Genomic DNA, 19587 nt, shown 5'->3' with positions numbered 1-19587 from the left:
CTGTCTGATGTCCCTTTTCTTCTGCAGGTCAGATGGATGGGACATGAGAGGGCCTGGCTAACATGTCAGGGTGGGAGTTTGGAAGTAGGTCATTCATTCATTCATGTATTCAAACGCAATGTGACCCCAAGCTGACTGAAGCTTACTTACAGTGTAGTACACTGGTTCTGCAACATTGGCTCATGCCTGTAATCCTAGCCAGGGTGGGCAGATCTTTTGAGCCCAGGATTCTGAGACCAGCCTTGCCAACATGGCAAACCCCGTCTGTACAAAAAAACCCCAAGAATCCAGGCCGGGCGCAGTGGCCCACGCCTGTAATCTCAGCACTTTGGGGAGGCCAAGGTGGGCGGATCACAAGGTCAGGAGATCGAGACCATTCTGGCTAACCCTGGAAACCCCGTCTCTACTAAAAATACAAAATTAGCCAGGCGTGGTGGCAGGCGTCTGTAGTCCCAGCTACTCAGGAGGCCCAGGCAGGAGAATGGCATGAACCCTGGAGGCGGAGCTTGCAGTGACCCTAGATCGTGCCACTGCACTCCAGCCTGGGCGACAGAGTGAGACTCCGTCTCAAAAAAAAAAAAAAAAAAAAAAAAAAAAATCCAGCACATCTGCATCCCCTAGAGGGCTTGTCAGGGCTGTGGTTGCTGGCCCAACCTCCAGAGTTTCTGACTCTGAGTGGACCCTAGGAATTTTCAGTCACACAGTGGCACAATTATTGCTCATTGCAGCCTGGACTTCCCGGACTCAAGTGATCCTCTTCTGTCAGCCTCCGAGTAGCTGGGACCACAGGCATGCACCACCACACCCAGCCTGACCCTAGGAATTTGATGCCGTTATCAAGGGAACACACCAGACTAGTGAATGGGCATCTAACTCACGGTTCCCAAATATGGCTTGAGTGTCCGAATTCATTTAAAAGCTCCATGTGTGGGACACCTGTTTCCAGACATACAGATCTTGGGGAACTGATCAAGGTGATAATCACCTCTAGCAAAAGATCCTAATGATGATTCTCGCAGTTCATCATGCTTCTGTGGGATTCTATACCTTATTCCACAGCTCCCAAGTTGCCGTGTTGCAGGTCAACCACCTTCTGTGAGGGGGCTAATTGGGAGTCGCCCTGTGGTCCCAGCCTAGCCCGTGTCCTCTGCCCTTTGGAGTGTGATTCTCAGTGTGCCCCCAACTAAAATCCTGGCCTTCAATGAGCACTCACGATGTCGGTTGCCCTTCTAAGCCTGATATTGCGACTGCAGTAATCCCATTTTACTTTACGTGGGGTTCCCCAGGCAGGAGTCCCAAGGCCAGAGCCCATCGGGCCACACTCATCTCCAGCCTTTGGTCAGGGAAAAAGGTTAATGCTGGTTAGCTAGCGCATTTAGAGAGGGAATAGGGTGATGCACTTGGGGTTCACCCACTGAACACCAGTCAGACCTAGCACCTCTGAGCCTCCCAGGCCATGTGTGAGTTGGGCTATAATCATGGCCATCTCTTAAATAAGGTCAGGTTTCTAAAGGGCCTGGCCCAGGGTTTGGGAAGGGAAGAAGCTTCCAGAGTGGAAGGATGAACATGTTATTGGAAAGGTGCTTCAGGACTAGAACAGCCCATGTGCAGGTTGCCATGGTGAGATAACTGGCAATTAGCTAGCTAGGCCCACACAACCTCCCCTGCCTCCCCAGGTATTGAGACCCCAGGGTCCTGGGCCACCCAATTAAGCCATCTTGTGTACAATGCTGCACCAAATACTAGGACAGGATGAAGCCAGAGAAACAGCCCCAGCCTTGAAATCCCAAGACAGATCCCTCCAGGTGAGGGGTCCTTGGCGTCCTGGCCTGCTTGTTAGGGTCGGGGGGCTCAGAGGGAGTATGAGGGTAATTCTCATGTTTTCTCAAGATGGGGTTAGGCTGGGATCTGAGTGATCCCAGGCTCTGAGGCAGGGGGAGAATGCAGTGAATGTTCTGATTTGGGGAAAGAGGTTGGAGTTTGAATCCTATGTGGGCCTTTGCTGAAGCAGTCTTTGGGTTTGCTTGGATTTGTGTCTGGGGTCTGGCATGTTTCCGTGTCACTTGGAGCAAGCAGATGACTTAACCTCTTGGGGTTTTTCATCTCTCACCTAAAAGGTGGAGATACTAGCCTGGTCAACATGGTGAAACCCCATCTCTACCAAAAAAGACAAAAATTAGCTGGGCGTGGTGGCATGCACCTGTCATCTCAGCTACTGGGTGTGGCTGAGGTGGGAGAATGGCTTGAACCCGGGAAATGGAGGTTGTTGCTATGAGCTGAGATCGCACCACTGCACTCCAGCTTGAGCGACAGCGTGAGACTCTGTCTCAACAACAACAAAAGTAGAAATAATAAATCCTACCTACTTCATAGGGTTACTGAAGTTCAAAGGCCAGATCTGGGTAAAGTGCTTTGCCTGACACCTAGCAGGCAATAAACTTCACATATATGAGATGACATTATTGTAAAAATGAGACCCATTAATCAATGCAGTGCTAATGACAATGAAGACTGGATGTAGGTAGTGATAGTAACATGCAGTGTTTATCAGTAATAATAGCCTTAGGCCAGGCACGCTGGCACACACCTTGCAATCCCAGCACTTTGGGAGGCTGAAGTAGGCGGGTCACTTGATTTTTGAGATTTTTGAGACCAGCCTGGGCAGCACAGAGAGGGTTTCACACCCCTCTCTACAAAAAAATTTAAAAATTAGCCAGGTATGGTGGCACGCCCCTGTAGTCCAGCTACTCTGGAGGCTGAGGTGAGAGGACCATTTAACCTCAGGAGGTGGAGGTTGCAGTGAGCCAAGATTGCGCCACTGCATTCCAGCCTGGGCAACAGTGAGACCCTGCCTCATACAATAATAGTAATACTTTTTAAAAGGCAGGGTAATATTTACCCAGATGTTGTCAGCAGCTAGGCATCGGGTGTGGAACTTGTGCCCCTCACCGCCCCCCACATCCTGTTGAGATCTCAATGCTCCTTGCAGGTTCCCATCCTGTCTCCACTTCCCTGTTAATTTGTGACCTTGGGGGTGCTTGGGCCTTGTTTACCCAACTATAAAATAGGGTAACATTTTGCGGATCAAACAATTCAGTATATGTGAGGCACATGGGAGATGGGGACTGAATGCTGAGTAAATGACAGTGACAAATGACCCAAAAATGCTTTTTTATTACTGTTAGAGAATTCTGGCAACCCTGTAAGGCCTGATTACCATGATTATAAGTAAGAGAACTGACTCCAAGGAGGTCTCATCACATACCCAAGGTCACCCAGCTAGCAGCAAAAGGAGTTGTGCCTTGGAATCTGCTCTGGGAAGCCAGTCTACTTTTTCTCCTTGGTCTCACCTGCATCTTTGTTCTTGTTTGTTTGTTTGTTTTGCTGGAGCTTGAAATTACCTGCTGCCCTTTGTAGCATTTTGCCCTCCTTCCTAGCTTCCTTTCCTTCCTTTCATCCTGCCTACTTCCCCCATTTCTTTCCTTCTTTTTGTGTAACTTTATTGATTTTTTTTTTTTTTTTTTGAGACGGAGTCTCGCTCTGTCGCCCAGGCTGGAGTGCGGTGGCGCGATCTCGGCTCACTGCAAGCTCTGCCTCCTGGGTTCACGCCATTCTCCTGCCTCAGCCTCCCGAGTAGCTGGAACTACAGGCACCCGCCACCACGCTCGGCTAATTTTTTTTATTTTTTAGTAGAGATGGGGTTTCACCGTGTTAGCCAGGATGGTCTCGATCTAACCTCGTGATCCGCCCACCTTGGCCTCCCAAAGTGCTGGGATTACAGGTGTGAGCCACTGCGCCCGGCCACTGATCCACCGTGCCCGGCCACGTAACTTTATTGATTTTTAAAAACTTTTAATTATGCCAGACACTGTGGCTCACACCTGTAATCCCAGCACTTTGGGAGGCCGAGGTGGGCAGATCACCTGAGGTCAGGAGTATAAGACCAGCCTGGCCAACATGATGAAAACTTGTCTCTACCAAAAATACAAAATTAGCCGGGTGTGGTGGCACATGCCTGTGATCCCAGCTACTTGGGAGGCTGAGGAAAGAGAATTGCTTGAACCTGGAAGGCAGAGGTTGCAGTGAGCCGGGATGGCGCCATTGCACTCCAGCCTGGGCACAGGAGTGAAACTCCGTCTCAAAAAAAAAAAAAAAGAAGAATTGGCTGGGTGCTGTGGCTCACACCTGTAATCCCAGCACTTTGGGAGGCTGAGGTGGGCAGATCGTTTGAAGTCAGGAGTTTGAGACTAGCCTAGCCAACAGGCTACTACCTGTCTCTACTGAAAATACAAAAATTAGCCGGGCGTGGTGGTGCAGGCCTGTAATCCCAGCTACTTGGGAGGCTGAAGCAGGAGAATTGCTTGAACTAAGGAGGCGGAGGTTGCAGTGAGCAGAGATCACACCACTGCACTCCAGCCTGGGCGACAGAGCAAAACACTGTCTCGAAAACAAAACAAAACAAAACAAAACACAAGAAGAATCTATCTCACCACAAAGCACTCTGTATTATAATTTCTGATTTTTTTTTTTTTTTTTTTTTTTTTTAGGCAGGGTCTTGCTCTGTTGCCTAGGCTCGAATGCAGTGTGGTGATCACAGGCTCACTGCAGCCTCGACCTCCCAGGATCCATTGATCCTCCCACCTGAGCCTCCAGAGTACCTGGGACTGCAGGTGCATGCCACCACGCTTGGCTAATTTTAAAATTTTTTTGTAGAGGTTGAATCTTGCCATGCTGTCTCTCCTTGGCCTCCCAAAGTGCTGGGATTACAGGCATGAGCCACCACATCTGGCCTATAACTTCTTATTTTTGTAGTCTTCTCCTCCGTGAGTTTGTGAGATTCTCAAAGGAGCTGTGATCTCCCAACATAATTATTTAGTTCAATAAAGTTGTCATACATTTGTAAAACTCAGGCCTTGAGGTACAATTATTTTGTTTGTTTTGTTTTTGGAGAGGAGTCATAATTTCTATCTGTGATAATGAGATTGCTTCACATATTAAAAAAGTTGCTTTAAGATACATATTACATCTCCAGAGCCATTTCTCTTACAGGATGGAGATTCTTTTTTCTTTTTACCCTCTGGCCTTTTGCTGTCAAGGCTTAATCTGACCCAGATAACCTTGGCCAGCTTTTTCCTCAGTGAGGAGAGTGGATGCTAGCAGGTTACCTGGCCTGATCTCATTTTTTTGGGAGCTGTCTTGGGAGGGTAGATGAGTTGTACTTCAGAGGGCCTTGCTCCTCTAAAATACAGAGTTACCTCCTGTAACTTCCTGTGTCTCCAGAATTAGGTCCAAACTTTCTAGGCTGCCTTTTTTTACCCCCCACGTGGAGACAGAATCTCACTCTGTTGCCCAGGCTGGAGTGCAGTGGTGTGATCTCAGCTCACTGCAACCTCTGCCTCCCTGGTTCAAGCGATTCTCCTGCCTTAGCCTCCTGAGTAGCTGGGATTACAGGTGCATGCCACCATGCCCTGCTAATTTTTGTATTTTTAGTAGAGATGGGGTTTCACCATATTGGCTAGGCTGGTCTCGAACTCCTGACCTCAAGTGATCCCCCCACCTTGGCCTCCCAAAGTGCTGGGATTACAGAGCCATCATGCCACTGCGTCCGGCCTACAGGCTTTTCCTGATTTGGTTTTCTACACTGATCTCATCCCCCATACTAATGTCCTCACTCTAGACCAAAATGGCCTGCAGGTAATGCTGATACCAATTAATTGACATAATTTAATAACTGACATTAGATGAAAGGACTCAGAAATCACATTTATTGAGCACCTACTATGTGCTAGGTGCAGTCTGAGAACTTTATACACTTCCCATTTAATTCTAACTTCTAGCAGAGTCAGAATTTGAACCCAGACATATTGGCTTAGCCATTTATTATTTAGCCTAGTGAAAAGTTAATGTCTTTGTGGATAAAACAGAGGTGGCTGGGTGTGGTGGCTCATGCTTGTAATCCCAGCACTTTAGGAGGCCAAGGTGGGTGGATCATGAGGTCAGGAGTTTGAGACCAGCCTGGCCAATATGGTAAAACCCTGTCTCTACTAAAAATACAAAAATTAGCCAGGCATGGTGGTGTGTGCCTGGAATCCCATCTACTCAGGAGGTTGAGGCAGGAGAATGGCTTGAACCCAGGAGGCGGAGGTTGCAGTGAGCCGAGATCACACAATTCCACTCCAGCCTGGGTGACAGAGTGTCTCTGTTTTTTTTTTTTTTCTTTAATAGAATATAAATAAATAAAATACAGGTAACAGATGTTGCATCAAAGCACTTATAAATATCTTTAGTTGATTATCTATGCTTGACATCAGCTCACCATAATGTTCATATTACTGCTGTTGCTATAATCATTTGTTACATGGCTCTTTATTCTTTATTGTTGCCTCTTTTTTTTTCTTTTTCTTTTTTTTTTTTTTGAGTCGGAATCTTGCTCTCTCGCCCAGGCTGGAGTGCAATGGTGCCATCACGGCTCATTGCAACTTCCACCTCCTGGGTTCAAGCAATTCTTCTGCCTGAGCCTCTCGAGTAGCTGGGATTACAGGCGTCCGCCACCATGCCCAGCTAATTTTTGTATTTTTAGTAGAGACGGGGTTTCACCATGTTGGCCAGGCTGTTCTTGAACTCCTGACCTCATGATCTGCCCACCTCAGCCTTCCAAAGTGCTGGAATTACAGGCATGATCCACTGCACCCGGACTTTCTTGCCTTTTTTTGCTCAAATTCTTTTTTTTTTTTTTCTTGAGACGGAGTCTTGCTCTATCACCCAGGCTGGAGTGTAGTGGCACGATCTCGGCTCACTGCAACCTCCACTTCCTGGGTTCAACCAATTCTCCTGCTCCAGCCTCACGAGTAGCTGGGATTACAGGCACTTACCACCACACCCAGATAATTTTTGCATTTTTAGTAGAGACGGGGTTTCACCACGTTGGTCAGGCTGGTCTCAAACTCTTGACCTCGTGATCCGCCCACCTCGGCCTCCCAAAGTGCTGGGATTACAGGCATGAGCCACCACGCCCGGCCTTGCTCAAACTCTTTTGCCAAGGTAACTCCTCATCTTTCATGGTAAGTGTCATTTCTGGGAAGCCTTTCCACACTACCTAGGAGAGGTCATGTCTCTTGTGATGTGCTCTTGGAGCAGTACTCGTGACCGAAGTATTGAAATGCCTCTAGACCTGTTGATAAACAGCTCCTGCCCCAGCTTCCCCACCCATTCTTCCCTGAATGTCTTACTGGGCTTCAGCAACTAAATGGGTGAGATTTGGTATAGAGGGACCTCTAGGCCCCTGCTCCACACAGTGGAAGTACCATCAGCCCACCACATAATGTCCCTGCCTAGCATTGAGCCTGATTTGTAATTTAACAAGGATTTGTGTCATTAATTAATTGTGTCCCCTTTGCCTCCCCTGCCAGTCTGGAAACTTTAAGAGGTCAGAAGCTGTGTCTAGTTTTCGTTTTTATCTTTTAGAGACAGAGTTCCACTCTGTTTCCCAGGCTTGGAGTGCAGTGGCGTGATCTTTGCTCACTGCAGCCTCGAACTCCTGGGCTCAAGCGGTCCTCCTGCCCCAGCCTTCCCAGTAGCTGGAACTAAAGGCACTTACCACCATGATCAGATTGTGTCTGTTTTTTTTACTAGGGCCTGATTGGTCAGGGAAAATATTTGTTGAATACTTGAATGATACCCAGACAAAAAAAATCAGCTTGAAATCTGGATCTACCTCTGACACTGAGTGAGTCAAGTGGCCTCTTTGTCCCTCAGTTTCTTTCTGCTGTAAAGTGGTGCAGTTCCTCTTTTTTTTTTTTTTAGACGAAGTCTGACTGCAACCTCCGCCTCCCAGGTTCAAGTGATTCTCCTGTCTCAGCCTCCCAAGTAGGTGGGATTACAGGCGCCCACCACCATGCCCAGCTAAATTTTGCATTTTTAGTAGAGATGGGGTTTCGCCATGTTGGACAGGCTGGTTTCCAACTCCTGACCTCAGGTAATTCATCCGCCTTGGCCTCCCAAAGTGTTGGGATTACAGGTGTGAGCCACCACGCCCAGCCCAGTTCCTCCTTCAGCCAAGGCTCTCTTGAGAATGTAAGGGCCAGGCGTGGTGGCTCACGCCTATAATCCCAGCACTTTGGGAGGCCGATGTGGGTGGATCTCTGGAGCCCAGGAGACCAGCCCAGCCTGGGCAACATGGCAAGACCCCATCTCTTAAAAAACAAAAAAAAGAGGGAGCGGGCAAGAGAGAATGTATGTACAGCCATTGGGAAACAACCCGGAACAGGACTCAGGAGGCCCTTGCTCCTGTGGACTTTACAGAAGATAGACAGTAAAGGCACAAGATGCCTTCTTACGGTACTAAAAAGAAAATATGCCGCATGATATTGCAGATGGGGGGCCGGGGGCGTCACAGAACGTGACTTTTTTTTTTTTTTTTTGAGACAGAGTCTTGCTCTGTCGCCCAGACTGGAGTGCAGTGGTGCTGTCTCGCCTCACTGCCACCTCCATCTCCCGGGTTCAAGTGATTCTCCTGCCTCAACTTCCCAAGTAGCTGGGATTACAGGCCCCCCCACCACTCCTGACTAATTTTTGTATTTTTAGTAGAGATGGGGTTTCACCATGTTGGCCAGGCTGGTCTCTAACTCCTGACCTCAGGTGATCCTCCCACCTGGGCCTCCCAAAGTGCTGGGATTAAAGGCGTGAGCCACCGCACCCGGCCCAGAAAGTTGACTTCTAAGCGTTTCCCCAAAGTGTCTATCAGGTATCTTCATGATTCAATAACCCATTCTTACAGAAATTAATTGTAAGGCTGGGCGTGGTGGCTCACGCCTGTTATCCCAGCGCTTTGGGAGGCTAAGGCGGGAGGATCGCTTGAGGCCAAGAGTTCGAGACCACCCTGGGCAACACAGCGAGACCTCCATACATCTCTAAGCAAAAAAAAAAAAAAAAAAAAAAAAAAAGTCATTGTAAAAGCAATTTTATTTTTGGTTACTACCATAGGGATTTTGTAACTGAGTCACACCGGGCCGAGGCGGGACCTCATTGGCTGCGACCGGCCACGTGCCGCAGTCGCCCCGGCGGGCGGGGCCCCGCCCCTCGGCTCCAGTTCTTGGGATCAGGGGCCGAGCTCCGCCCCCGGCGCGCGGCTGAGTCCCTCTCTATAAAAGGAGCCGGCGGAGGATGACGAACCTTTACGTCGGCGCGTAGCGGGGGGGGGGGGGGTGCGTGTGAGGTCATCGCGCGGGCGGGCGGGCGGGGTCTGGCGGTTTGAACGAGACGAAGACGGAACCGGAGCCGGTTGCGGGCAGTGGACGCGGTTCTGCCGAGAGCCGGTGAGCCGGCCAGCGGGCCCGGGGGGTGCGGCTGGGGGGGCGGCCGCGTGGGCCAAGGCCGGGCGTGCGCGTGCAGGCCCTACGGACAGCGCCAGGGCCGTTCCACACGGCGGTGCCGTTCGAGCCGGGTGGGGGAAGGGCGGGGCCGTGACCCGGCGCGCGCGGGCTGGGCCTCGGGGCGCGCGCTGCGCTCCGCTCAGGGGGGCGGGGTCTCGGGCCGGAAGTGGGGGCTGCTGCTACGCGGTGTAGGGGGCTTCTGGGCCGCCACTGAGGTGTGGTCCTTGCGCTGCAGCGGCTGGAGGTCCCAGGGTGGTTGGGCCCTGGGAGGGCGTGGGCGAGGTGGGCCGTCCTGGGAGATCTGGGGACGCACATTGTGGGAGGCCGTGTTGCCTGAGGCCGAGAGATCGGGTGGTGGATTCAGACCTGGGTTGAGTTCCGTGCTGTGTGACCTTGGAGAGGTGCTTTAACCACTGTGGACCTCAGCTTCCTCATCTGTAAAACGGAGACAGTAATACTACCCACATTAGACTCTTAGCGCGATGTATGGCAGAAAGTAAGCCAGCTCTTGGACTCCCTCCTTTCTTCAGTGTGTGTTTATTGAGTGCCCACTAGGTGTTGGGCACCGTGCTAAACCCTGGCTGTTTTCCCGGGAACAAAGATTTGCTCTCCAGGAATTCACATTATGATGAGCAGGAGGACAATATAACGGGATGGTATCAACAGTGCTAGTTCAGTCCCTGCTTCACAGTTGTCCTCGGATGCTGCAGGACGGGGCTTGACCTCTGCCCCATTTTGGGGATGAGGATCCTGGGGCCCATTGAGGGAGGTTATGCTAGGCCGGGCATCTACTTCTCCGATGGCATGTCTCTAACAGTAGTAATGATAATAGCAGCTCTTTGTTAGTTGGGCACTTGTTTTGTGTCAAGCACTGTGTTAAGTGCTCCATGTGGCTTTGTGTCTTTTAATACACTGTCTTTAAGAGAGATTATCTTCCTTTTTTTTTTGAGACGGAGTTTTATTCTGTCGCCCAGGCGTGCAGTGGTACCATCGCAGCTCACTGCAACCTCTGCCTCCCGGGTTCAAGCTATTCTCGTGCCTCAGCCTCCCGAGTAGTTGGGATTACAGGCGCGCGCCATCACGCCCGGCTAATTGTTGTATTTTTAGTAGAGACGAGGTTTCGCCATGTTGGCCAGGCTGTTGTCAAACTCCTGACCTCAAGTGATCTGCCCGCCTCGGCCTCCGAAGTGTTGAGATTACAGGTGTGAGCCACCGCGCCTGGTAAGAGAGATTACTTTCATTTTACAAATGAGGGGTCTGAGACTGTGAGAGGTGGAGTGTCTTATGCAGCCCAGCAAGTGGCTGAACCCACACCTGGGACTTCAGTGTCTACACTCTTAACGTCTTTATTACACTTTCTCCCTGAGGTCTAGAGCTACAGATACAGATGTGCCCTTTGTGGTGGTGTGTCAAAGTGCTTAGCACAGTTTTTGGCACAGAGGGAAGCTTAGGATGTGATGTGCCTTTTGCTTAAGTGTTTTCTTTTTCTTTTTTTTTTTTTTTTTAAGACGGAGTCTGGCTCTGTCACCCAGGCTGGAGTGCAGTGGCGCAATCTCGGCTCACTGCAAGCTCCGCCTCCCGGGTTCACGCCATTCTCCTGCCTCAGCCTCTCCGAGTAGCTGGGACTACAGGCGCCCGCCACCACGCCCGGCTAATTTTTTTTTGTATTTTTTTTTTTTAGTAGAGACAGGGTTTCACCGTGGTCTCGATCTCCTGACCTCGTGATCCGCCCGTGATCCGCCTGCCTCAGCCTCCCGAAGTGCTGGGATTACAAGCGTGAGCCACCGCGCCCGGCCCTGCTTAAGTGTTTTCATGTAGATTTTTATTTAATCCTCACCACCACTTTGTGCAGAGATAACTGTTTTACCCATTTTACAGGATGAGCCATTTGTGATGCAGGAAGATTTAAGTGACTTGCCCACGGTCACAAAGGTCCTTTCTGGTGGCACCTCCTTCCCCCTCTTTACATAGGGCTCAGTGTGGTGCCTTGAAAGTAATAGAGTGCTTTAGAGCCGGCGTTGAATTTGTATAGGTTTGGGATCTTGCTAGGAGAGCTGCTGAAGGAAGAAAGATTCCTGGGTAGGCTTGAGGGAGCTTTTTTTTTTTTTTTTTTTTTTTTTGAGACGGATTGCTTGTCCCCCAGGCTGGAGTGCAGTGGCGCGATCTCGGCTCACTGCAAGCTCCGCCTCCCGGGGTTCACGCCATTCTCCTGCCTCAGCCTCCCGAGTAGCTGGGACTACAGGCGCCCGCCAACACGCCCAGCTAATTTTTTGTATTTTTAGTAGAGACGGGGTTTCACCCTGTTAGCCAGGATGGTCTCGATCTCCTGACCTCGTGATCCGCCCGCCTCGGCCTCCCAAAGTGCTGGGATTACAGGCTTGAGCCACCGCGCCCGGCCCGCTTTTTTTTTTTTGAGACGGAGTCTCGCTCTGTCGCCCAGGCTGGGGTGCAGTGGCACAATCTGGGCTCACTGCAAGCTCCGCCTCCCGGGTTCACGCCATTCTCCTGCCTCAGCCTCCCGAGTAGCTGGGACTACAGGCGCCCGCCACCACGCCCGGCTAATTTTTTTTTTTTTTTTTGTATTTTTAGTAGAGACGGGGTTTCACTGTGTTAGCCAGGATGGTCTCGATCTCCTGACCTCGTGATCCGCCAGCCTCTGCCTCCCAAAGTGCTGGGATTACAGGTGTGAGCCACCGCGCCCGGCCAAGGGAGCTTTTTCATGGTGGTGGTGGAAACCTGGATCAGGAAGCCTTGTAAGGGTGAGATTTGTGTGGTAGTCATGAGTCTTCCATGGCTGCCAATGATGGAATTGTGAAGGAAGGGTGAGCTGGAGCTCTGTTTTGACTGTCAGGAGGAGCCAATTAATTGATTGAGTCGGTGGATGTTTATTGTACATCCACAGGGTGCCTAATCCATGTATTTAGTGGCTGCAGCGTTTGTGGAGCACGTGGGACCAGGTATTAATGTACTGCTAATGAAAGTTTTAAATTATACGATGATGAAAGGCCATTAACGTTTTTTGAGCTGGGGTGTGGTCAGGAGACACACGTGGCTTTACCAGCTGCTTAGATTTTATAGCAGCACGATGCACACAATACAATATATATAGGAATGTCGCCATAATAGATTACAAGTGCTCAGCTGGGACCATGTTTTTTTTTGTTTGAATGTCTCTGGTACCTGATTTTGCGCACAGTATTTTGTTCATTCAAGGACTTTAAACAAGGGAGACACTTGCTCTGATTTGTGATTCAGAAAATTCTCTGGTTTGCTGTGTAAGAACAGATTGACACAGACAAATTTGAAGACTGTTGCAGTGTATCTCCGTGCGAGATGGTGCTGGCAGGTCTCAGGCGCACTGTTTTTGGCACTGGAGATAGGAGGATGAGTGAGACAAGGTCCCTACCCTACATCTTGTTTGTGTAATACCTCTTAAATTTGATGCCATGTCAAATATTTTATGTACCTTATCTAATTTAAATCCTTCTATGACCCTTTTCAGATAGGTGGCTTTAACTTGTAAGGTAAGTGAGGTACATTGAGTTTAAGCAACTTGCCTAAGGTCACACAACTAATGAGTGACTGCCTCACATTCAAACCCATGTCCTCCTGGCTTGAACTCCTCAGCTGTTTGCATCGAGTGGATTGCTTCCTGGCCCGAATCTGGTTCGAGAATGGTTCAGAAATAACGAGATAATGACAATTCATTGTGGGACTTCCTATCATAAAGGTTTGAATGAATTGCTCTGGAAACATAGGGATTAATTTCCCAGTGGAGTCAGCAACTAAATTGTGTTGGTGTCTTGTATAACATGTTTTTTTTTATCAGCTGATTTGGGGAGTGTAACAGTGTTGATTATTTGCTTTCTGACAGGTTTATATATATATTTTTTTCTCTCTTTGACACTGTTCTGCCAACCTGAAAACAAGTAGTGAGTGCTTGCTATGTGCAAGACACTATGAGGTGCCTGGGAGATGTGAGGGGACACAGACCTGGCAAGTTATTGACCTCTACAGACCTCAGTCACCCCATAAAAAGGGGACTGGATGGGTGGATTTGCCTCTTCTGGATGTCACATTCTGTGCTTGGTGAGTCAGGAGGCTTGCAGCAGCTTAGTGCAGGAGACCAATGTGGAAAGACCAACTCTAGTCACTAGGTGGAGGGAACAAAGTACCGTAAGAGAGCAAAGGGCTGGGATCTCAGGATTGTTCCAGATTGCTCTGCATCTTTCCCCTGCTCCTCCCTACTGGTAATGTTGCTGTCTTATGAAATGAAGAAAATTGTAAGTGTCTAGGTCACTATGAAATCTCTGGTATTTTATAGTGTGTCCTCATGGTGACTGCCCAGGGATTTTAGATCTGGATTAGCCTGCCTTTATCTTGATTGAGTCTTCCCTCCCTACTGTCTGTTCTCTACTAGCAGTCAATGTGATCTTTTTCAAACTGTAATGAGACCAAGATTCTACCGCACTTAAAACCTGAAAGTGCCTGGCTATGGTGGCTCATGCCTGTAATCCCAGCACCTTGGGAGGCTGAGGCAGAAGATTATTTGAGTCTGGGCGGCAAAATGAGACCTGGTCTCTACAAAAAATTAAAAAATTAGCTGGGCTTGGTGGTGACCATCTGTAGTCCCAGAGTCCCAGCTACTTGGGAAGCTGAGTCAAGAGGATGGCTTGAGCCTGGGAAGTCAGGGCTGTAGTGAGCCGTGATTGTGCCATTGCACTCCAGCCTGGGTGACAGAGTGACACCCTGCCTCAAAAAACAAACCCGACAGTGGATTTCTTAATAGAATACAATCCTAACTCCTTCCGTTCCCACCTCAGGCTCTGCTCTCCTTGCTCACTGGGCTGGAGTGCCCTATCTCTAGAGCTTCATGTGGTTGCTTCCTTCTGATCCTTAAGCTCAACTGTTCATCTCAGAGAGGCTTCCTCTGACCACATTCTGTAAATGCCGTTGCATAAGCGGTTGGTATGAAATGATGTTTGTTGGTGTATTTGGTCAGTGTCAGACTTTGCACCACTAGCATGTGAACTCCCTGTGGACAGGCACCTTGTCTCTCGCTTATCTGTTTCCTGGTCCCTAGAACAGTGCCTAGCACATGGTAGAGCTAGTAAACATTTGTAGAATGAGTGAGGGTTGACTAAACTGGTGCTTATAGACAATAATGCCCACATTTACTAGCATTTGAAAATTAGACTCATTGCTGTGTGTTTATTGTTTTGAATTTGAAAGCCTAGCAGAAAAGGGAGGGAAGAGAATGTGGACGCTGGGGCTGGGCAGGCTTGCCTGTCAACCCCAGGGCCTCTCTTGTCCTCACCTGTAAAATGAGGAACATGAAGTGAACCTTGCAGAGGGCTGTCAGGGTTAAACGACAAGTGTCTGTGAAGTATCTGGCACTTAGGCCCACAGATGCCCTACCATCCCCAGGTAGCTCTGCAGAGAATTAACTACAAGGATTCTTCACTTGGAAGGTCATTTGATACTGCCTTTTTAATATCTAGGTATTGAAAAGCTGATTTACTTTTTCAATTATGAAAGAATTTATAGTTTTTTTTTTTGGAAATAGGATCTCACTGCCTCAACCTGTTGGACTCAGGCGATCCTCCCACGTCAGCCTCCCAAAGTGCTGGTATTACAGGCATGTGCCAGTGTGCCTGGCCTCGGTATAGTCTTTAAGGAAAATTTGGGAAGTAGTGACAACTATAAATAGGAATTAATAAAAACCCATCGGGCCAGGCGTGGTGGCTCACGCCTGTAATCCCAGCACTTCGGGAGGCCGAGGCGGGTGGATCACCTGAGGTCAGGAGTTCTAGACCAGCCTGGCCAACGTGCTGAAATCCTGTCTCTACTAAAAATACAAAAATTAGCCGGGCATGGTGGCATGCGCCTGTAATCCCAGGTACTTGAGAAGCTGAGGCAGGAAAATCGCTTGAACCTGGGAGGCGGAGGTTGCAGTGAGTTGAGATCGTGCCATTGCACTCCAGTCTGGGCAACAGAGCAAGACTGTCTCAAAAAAAAAAAAAAAGAAACAAACAAAAAACCATTATCTGAAGAAAATTGTAAACATTTTGATATCTTAATGGGTAAGTTTGGGCTGATGTTTTCTAAACAGAAAGCATTCTCGTTTGTGCATCTGCCTCCCATCATAAAGCACTTACTAATCCTTTTATTTAGTGCCTCTGGTAGTTTAGAATTGTATATTAATCACATTAAAATGGGGCCTCAATTTTAGTCTGGCTGGTGTTGGGCAGTTCATTTCAGGTCATGTTTGTATGTGGAAATCCAGGTTCTATGGCTGGAATCTTAGTGTCTCTCGTTTGGCTTCTTGGGGAAGAAGGTGAGGCTTAAAAAGTCAGTGTATCTAGGCTGGGCATGGTGGCTCACACCTGTAATCCCAGAACTTTGGGAGGCCAAGGTGAGCGGATCACCTGAGGCCAGTAGTTCAAGACCAGCCTGGCCAACATGGTGAAACCCCATCTCTACTAAAAATACAAAAATTAGCTGGATGTGGTGGTGCACGCCTGTAATCCCAGCTACTCGGGAGGCTGAGGCAGGAGAATCACTTGAACTCGGGACGTTGCAGTGAGTCGAGGTTGCGCCACTGCACTCCAGCCTGGATGACAGAGTGAGACTCTGTCTCATAATAAAATAAAACAAAATAAAATAAAATTGAGTGTTCCTACACGTTTGCTTTTGGTGACTCTCTAGGAAACACTTGCCCTTACTTGCATGCCTACTGTAACATGGGCCCTTCTCTTTTCTTCCCATGCTTTAGAAGATGGCAGTGAACGTATACTCAACGTCAGTGACCAGTGATAACCTAAGTCGACATGACATGCTGGCCTGGATCAATGAGTCTCTGCAATTGAATCTGACAAAGATCGAACAGTTGTGCTCAGGTAAGAGAAATCTGCTAGATCATTTTTCTAGGAAAGCCTGTAGGTTTTTCAAGAATGTGAAGGCCTGTATCTGACTGCAGAGCCACACAGAGAGGTTCGGGGTCTTTGTTAGGGCCACCCTGTTTCTTCCTCTCAGCCCTGCCTTTGCTTCTGCTTCAAAAAGGAACTTTTTTTTGTTTTGTTTTGTTTTGACGGAGTCTCGCTCTGTTGCCCAGGCTGGAGTGCAGTGGCACGATCTCGGCTCACTTCAAGCTCCGCTTCCCGGGTTCACACCATTCTCCCGCCTCAGTCTCCTGAGTAGCTGGGACTACAGGCACCCGCCACTATGCCTGGCTAATTTTTTTGTATTTTTTTTTAGTAGAGATGGGGTTTCACTGTGTTAGCCAGGATGGTCTTGATCTCCTGACCTCGTAATCTGCCTGCCTCGGTCTCCCAAAGTGCTGGGATTACAGGTATGAGCCACCACGCCCGGCCTTTTTTTTTTTTTTTTGAGATGGGGTCTGTCTCTGTCGCCCAGGCTGGAGTGCAGTGGTGCAATCTTGGCTCACTGCAACCTTCGCCTCCCGGGTTCAAGTGATTCTCCTACTTTAGCCTCCCACGTACCTGGGACTACAGGCATGCACCACCACACCTGGCTGATTTTTTTGTATTTTTGGTGGAGACAGGGTTTCACCATGAGGTCGAACTCGTGACCTCAAATGATCTGCCTGCCTCAGCCTCCCAAAGTGCTGGGATTACAGGCATGAGCCACCATGCCTGGCTGGAACTGTACTTAAATAAAGGGTATGCTCTGGCCTGCAGGTCCACCATCTTCTGCTCTAGAGACTGCATTCTGAGGCCTGAAGCTCAGTCCCGACTTCTTGGTGTCTATTATTGTGCATCCAGATTGCATGTTTTGTTTGAGGACAGTAATTGTACTAACTACTGTCTGCTGTTCTAGTTTTATGTCAGTTCATCAGTGGCATTTCTTATTCCCAAGAAGTACAAGATCAAAGTCAAGCAAATATCATTTCAGCCACAATTTTATGGAACTACTGTTTAACAACAATTTGGCAAAGATATAATGATTTAAAGGCTCGGTGTGGTGGCTCACGCCTGTAATCCCAGCACTTTGGGAGGCTGAGGCAGGCAGATCACCTGAGGTCAGGAGTTCAAGACCAGCCTGGCCGACATGGTGAAACCCCCTCTCTACTAAAACTAGAAAAAATTAGCCGGGGGTGGTGGCAGGCGCCTATAATCCCAGCTATTCTGGAGGCTGAGGCAGGAGAATCGCTTGAGCCCGGGAGGTGGAGGTTACAGCGAGCCAAGATCACGCCACTGCACTCCAGCCTGGGTGACAAGAGCGAGACTCCGTCTCAAAAAAACTAAAAAGAAGTAATGATTTAAAACGAACAAAAACATGGTCTCTTTCTATGTATGCTAATCGTATGACATGTGGGAAACTAGAAAGAAGAAAACAAAAAAATGCCTTATAATTCCATTGTTCAAGCCAGCTACTGTTCACTCACTATTCATGAGCCACTGTGCCTGCCCTGGATCAATCTTAAATTACTGCCATTGCTTGGCCGGGTGTGGTGGCTTGTGCCTGTAATCTCAGCACTTTGGGAGGCTGAGGCGGGTGGATCATGAGGTCAGGAGTTCGAGACCAGCCTGGCCAACGTAGTGAAACCCCGTCTCTACTAAAAATACAAAAAATTAGCCGGGCTTGGTGGCATGCACCTGTAGTCCAGCTACCCAGGAGGCTGAGGCAGGAGAATCGCTTGAACCTGGGAGGCGGAGGTTGCAGTGAGCCGAGATGGCGCCACTGCACTCCAGCCTGGGTGACAGAGTGAGACTCCATCTAAAAAAAAAAAAAAAAAAATTATTGCCATTGCTTGTAGGATTTTTTCTTTTTTTTGAGTTCAGCTTCTGCCCTTGCTTATTTTATAGCTGGGTCCTAGTCTCGGTCTTAGTTTCATTGGCTTGTCTTGTTATTTCCTTGGTGAGGTGTATTTAATCTTGGTTTTACGGATGGTCAGATGGAGGCTACCTATGAAGCTGTACAGTAACACAGTGGTGCCCAAGAGTCGTGTTTATTCAGCATTAATTACTTTGCTGATCATAGACAACAGGTTGTTAGCCTTAGATCTGTGCTGTGTCCCCCGCCACCATTTTCTATTGGTTTCCTCATTCATTTCCCTATCCCCATTTGTGTGAGGCTTTTAAAGCACTTGTTTGACCTGTGTTCTGTGACTAATGTGGGGATGAGGTCATCCTAGTTTTCACTGGAGCCAGCTTTTTACCAGCAATTCCCTCTAAAATTTACCTTTTTCTGTAAATATATTCCAAAGTCTGTTTCACTTAGTTAATTGGAAAATGTGATCTTTAATGTTTAGATAAGTTGTATATATGCTGATCGGGCTCTAGGTTTATCTCATTCAGGCAGGGAGCTGTTGCGGACAGGACTGGGCATAAAGAGGCTTCAGTCTGCTCTGAGCCATGTGACTTTTGACAAGACCCTTAATGTCTTAGTTCTTCATCTGTGAAGTGGGGCAGTGATGCCTGGCCCACTTGTTGGCCGGTGTGAGAATCATCTATAATAATAGCTCTCAGGTAACTGATTGTGTGCCAGACCCTGGAAATGAATGCAGGTCATTTGGTGGGGGGCACATCCTCCTTTTACAGATGAGGAGACTAACCCTGGGGCACAGCTTATGTATTACAGAACCTGGTTTTGAACCAGATCTTTCTGAGCACACAGCCCACATGCATCCTGCTGCATACATGTTATATCTTTTATAGAAACATTTGGAGGAGATTAAACAAATGTAAATTGCAAATGTAAATTACATATAGTTAATTACAGTGATACTGTTTCACTATAAAATCTGTGAGGTATGTCAGTTTTTTTTTTTTTTTTTTTCTTTTTGAGACTGGAGGCTGGAGTGCAGTGGCGTGATCTCAGCTCACTGCAACCTCCACCTCCCAGGTTCAAGCGAGTCTCCTGCCTCAGCCTCCTGAGTAGCTGGGATTACAGGTGCACGCCACCTGTAATTTTTGTATTTTTACTAGAGACGGGGTTTCACCATGTTGGTCAGGCTGGTCTTGAACTCCTGACCTTGTGATCTGTCCACCTCGACCTCCCAAAGTGCTGGGATTACAGGTGTGAGCCACCGCGCCTGGGCGGTATGTCAGTTTTGTCTCATGTCTGCTACTTTTCCCAGATAAAGTGCCTTTTCTCCATAGAAAAGGGTAAGTGCAGGACACTTAACTGTGATTTGTAAACAAACTTGTTCATTCATAGCTAGTCTTCTTGAAAGCCGTATAGGATGTCTCTT

At 48.5% G+C, this 19587-nt stretch overlaps 1 protein-coding gene across 2 annotated transcripts in view; it reads left to right on the top strand.

Moving 5' to 3' along the window:
* The first annotated feature begins 9177 nt into the window (after positions 1–9177).
* MAPRE1 (microtubule associated protein RP/EB family member 1) overlaps positions 9178–19587 on the top strand; it is a 31502-nt gene continuing 21092 nt past the window's right edge. The window contains exons 1-2 of one of the 2 annotated variants that reach the window (XM_003273519.4): positions 9178–9314; positions 16147–16270. In XM_003273519.4, coding sequence (XP_003273567.1) covers positions 16150–16270 — 121 coding nt within the window. In that variant the 5' untranslated portion in view covers positions 9178–9314; positions 16147–16149. Of the gene's footprint in view, positions 9315–9533; positions 9587–16146; positions 16271–19587 lie in introns of those variants that run through there. The other variant, XM_030825423.1, reaches the window with a different exon arrangement.

Source organism: Nomascus leucogenys, chromosome 13 (assembly GCF_006542625.1).
Source record: "Nomascus leucogenys isolate Asia chromosome 13, Asia_NLE_v1, whole genome shotgun sequence".
In the NCBI taxonomy this organism is placed as follows: domain Eukaryota; kingdom Metazoa; phylum Chordata; class Mammalia; order Primates; family Hylobatidae; genus Nomascus; species Nomascus leucogenys.
Note: the sequence above shows the minus strand (reverse complement) of the source record. Positions and strands in the feature narration are given on the sequence as shown.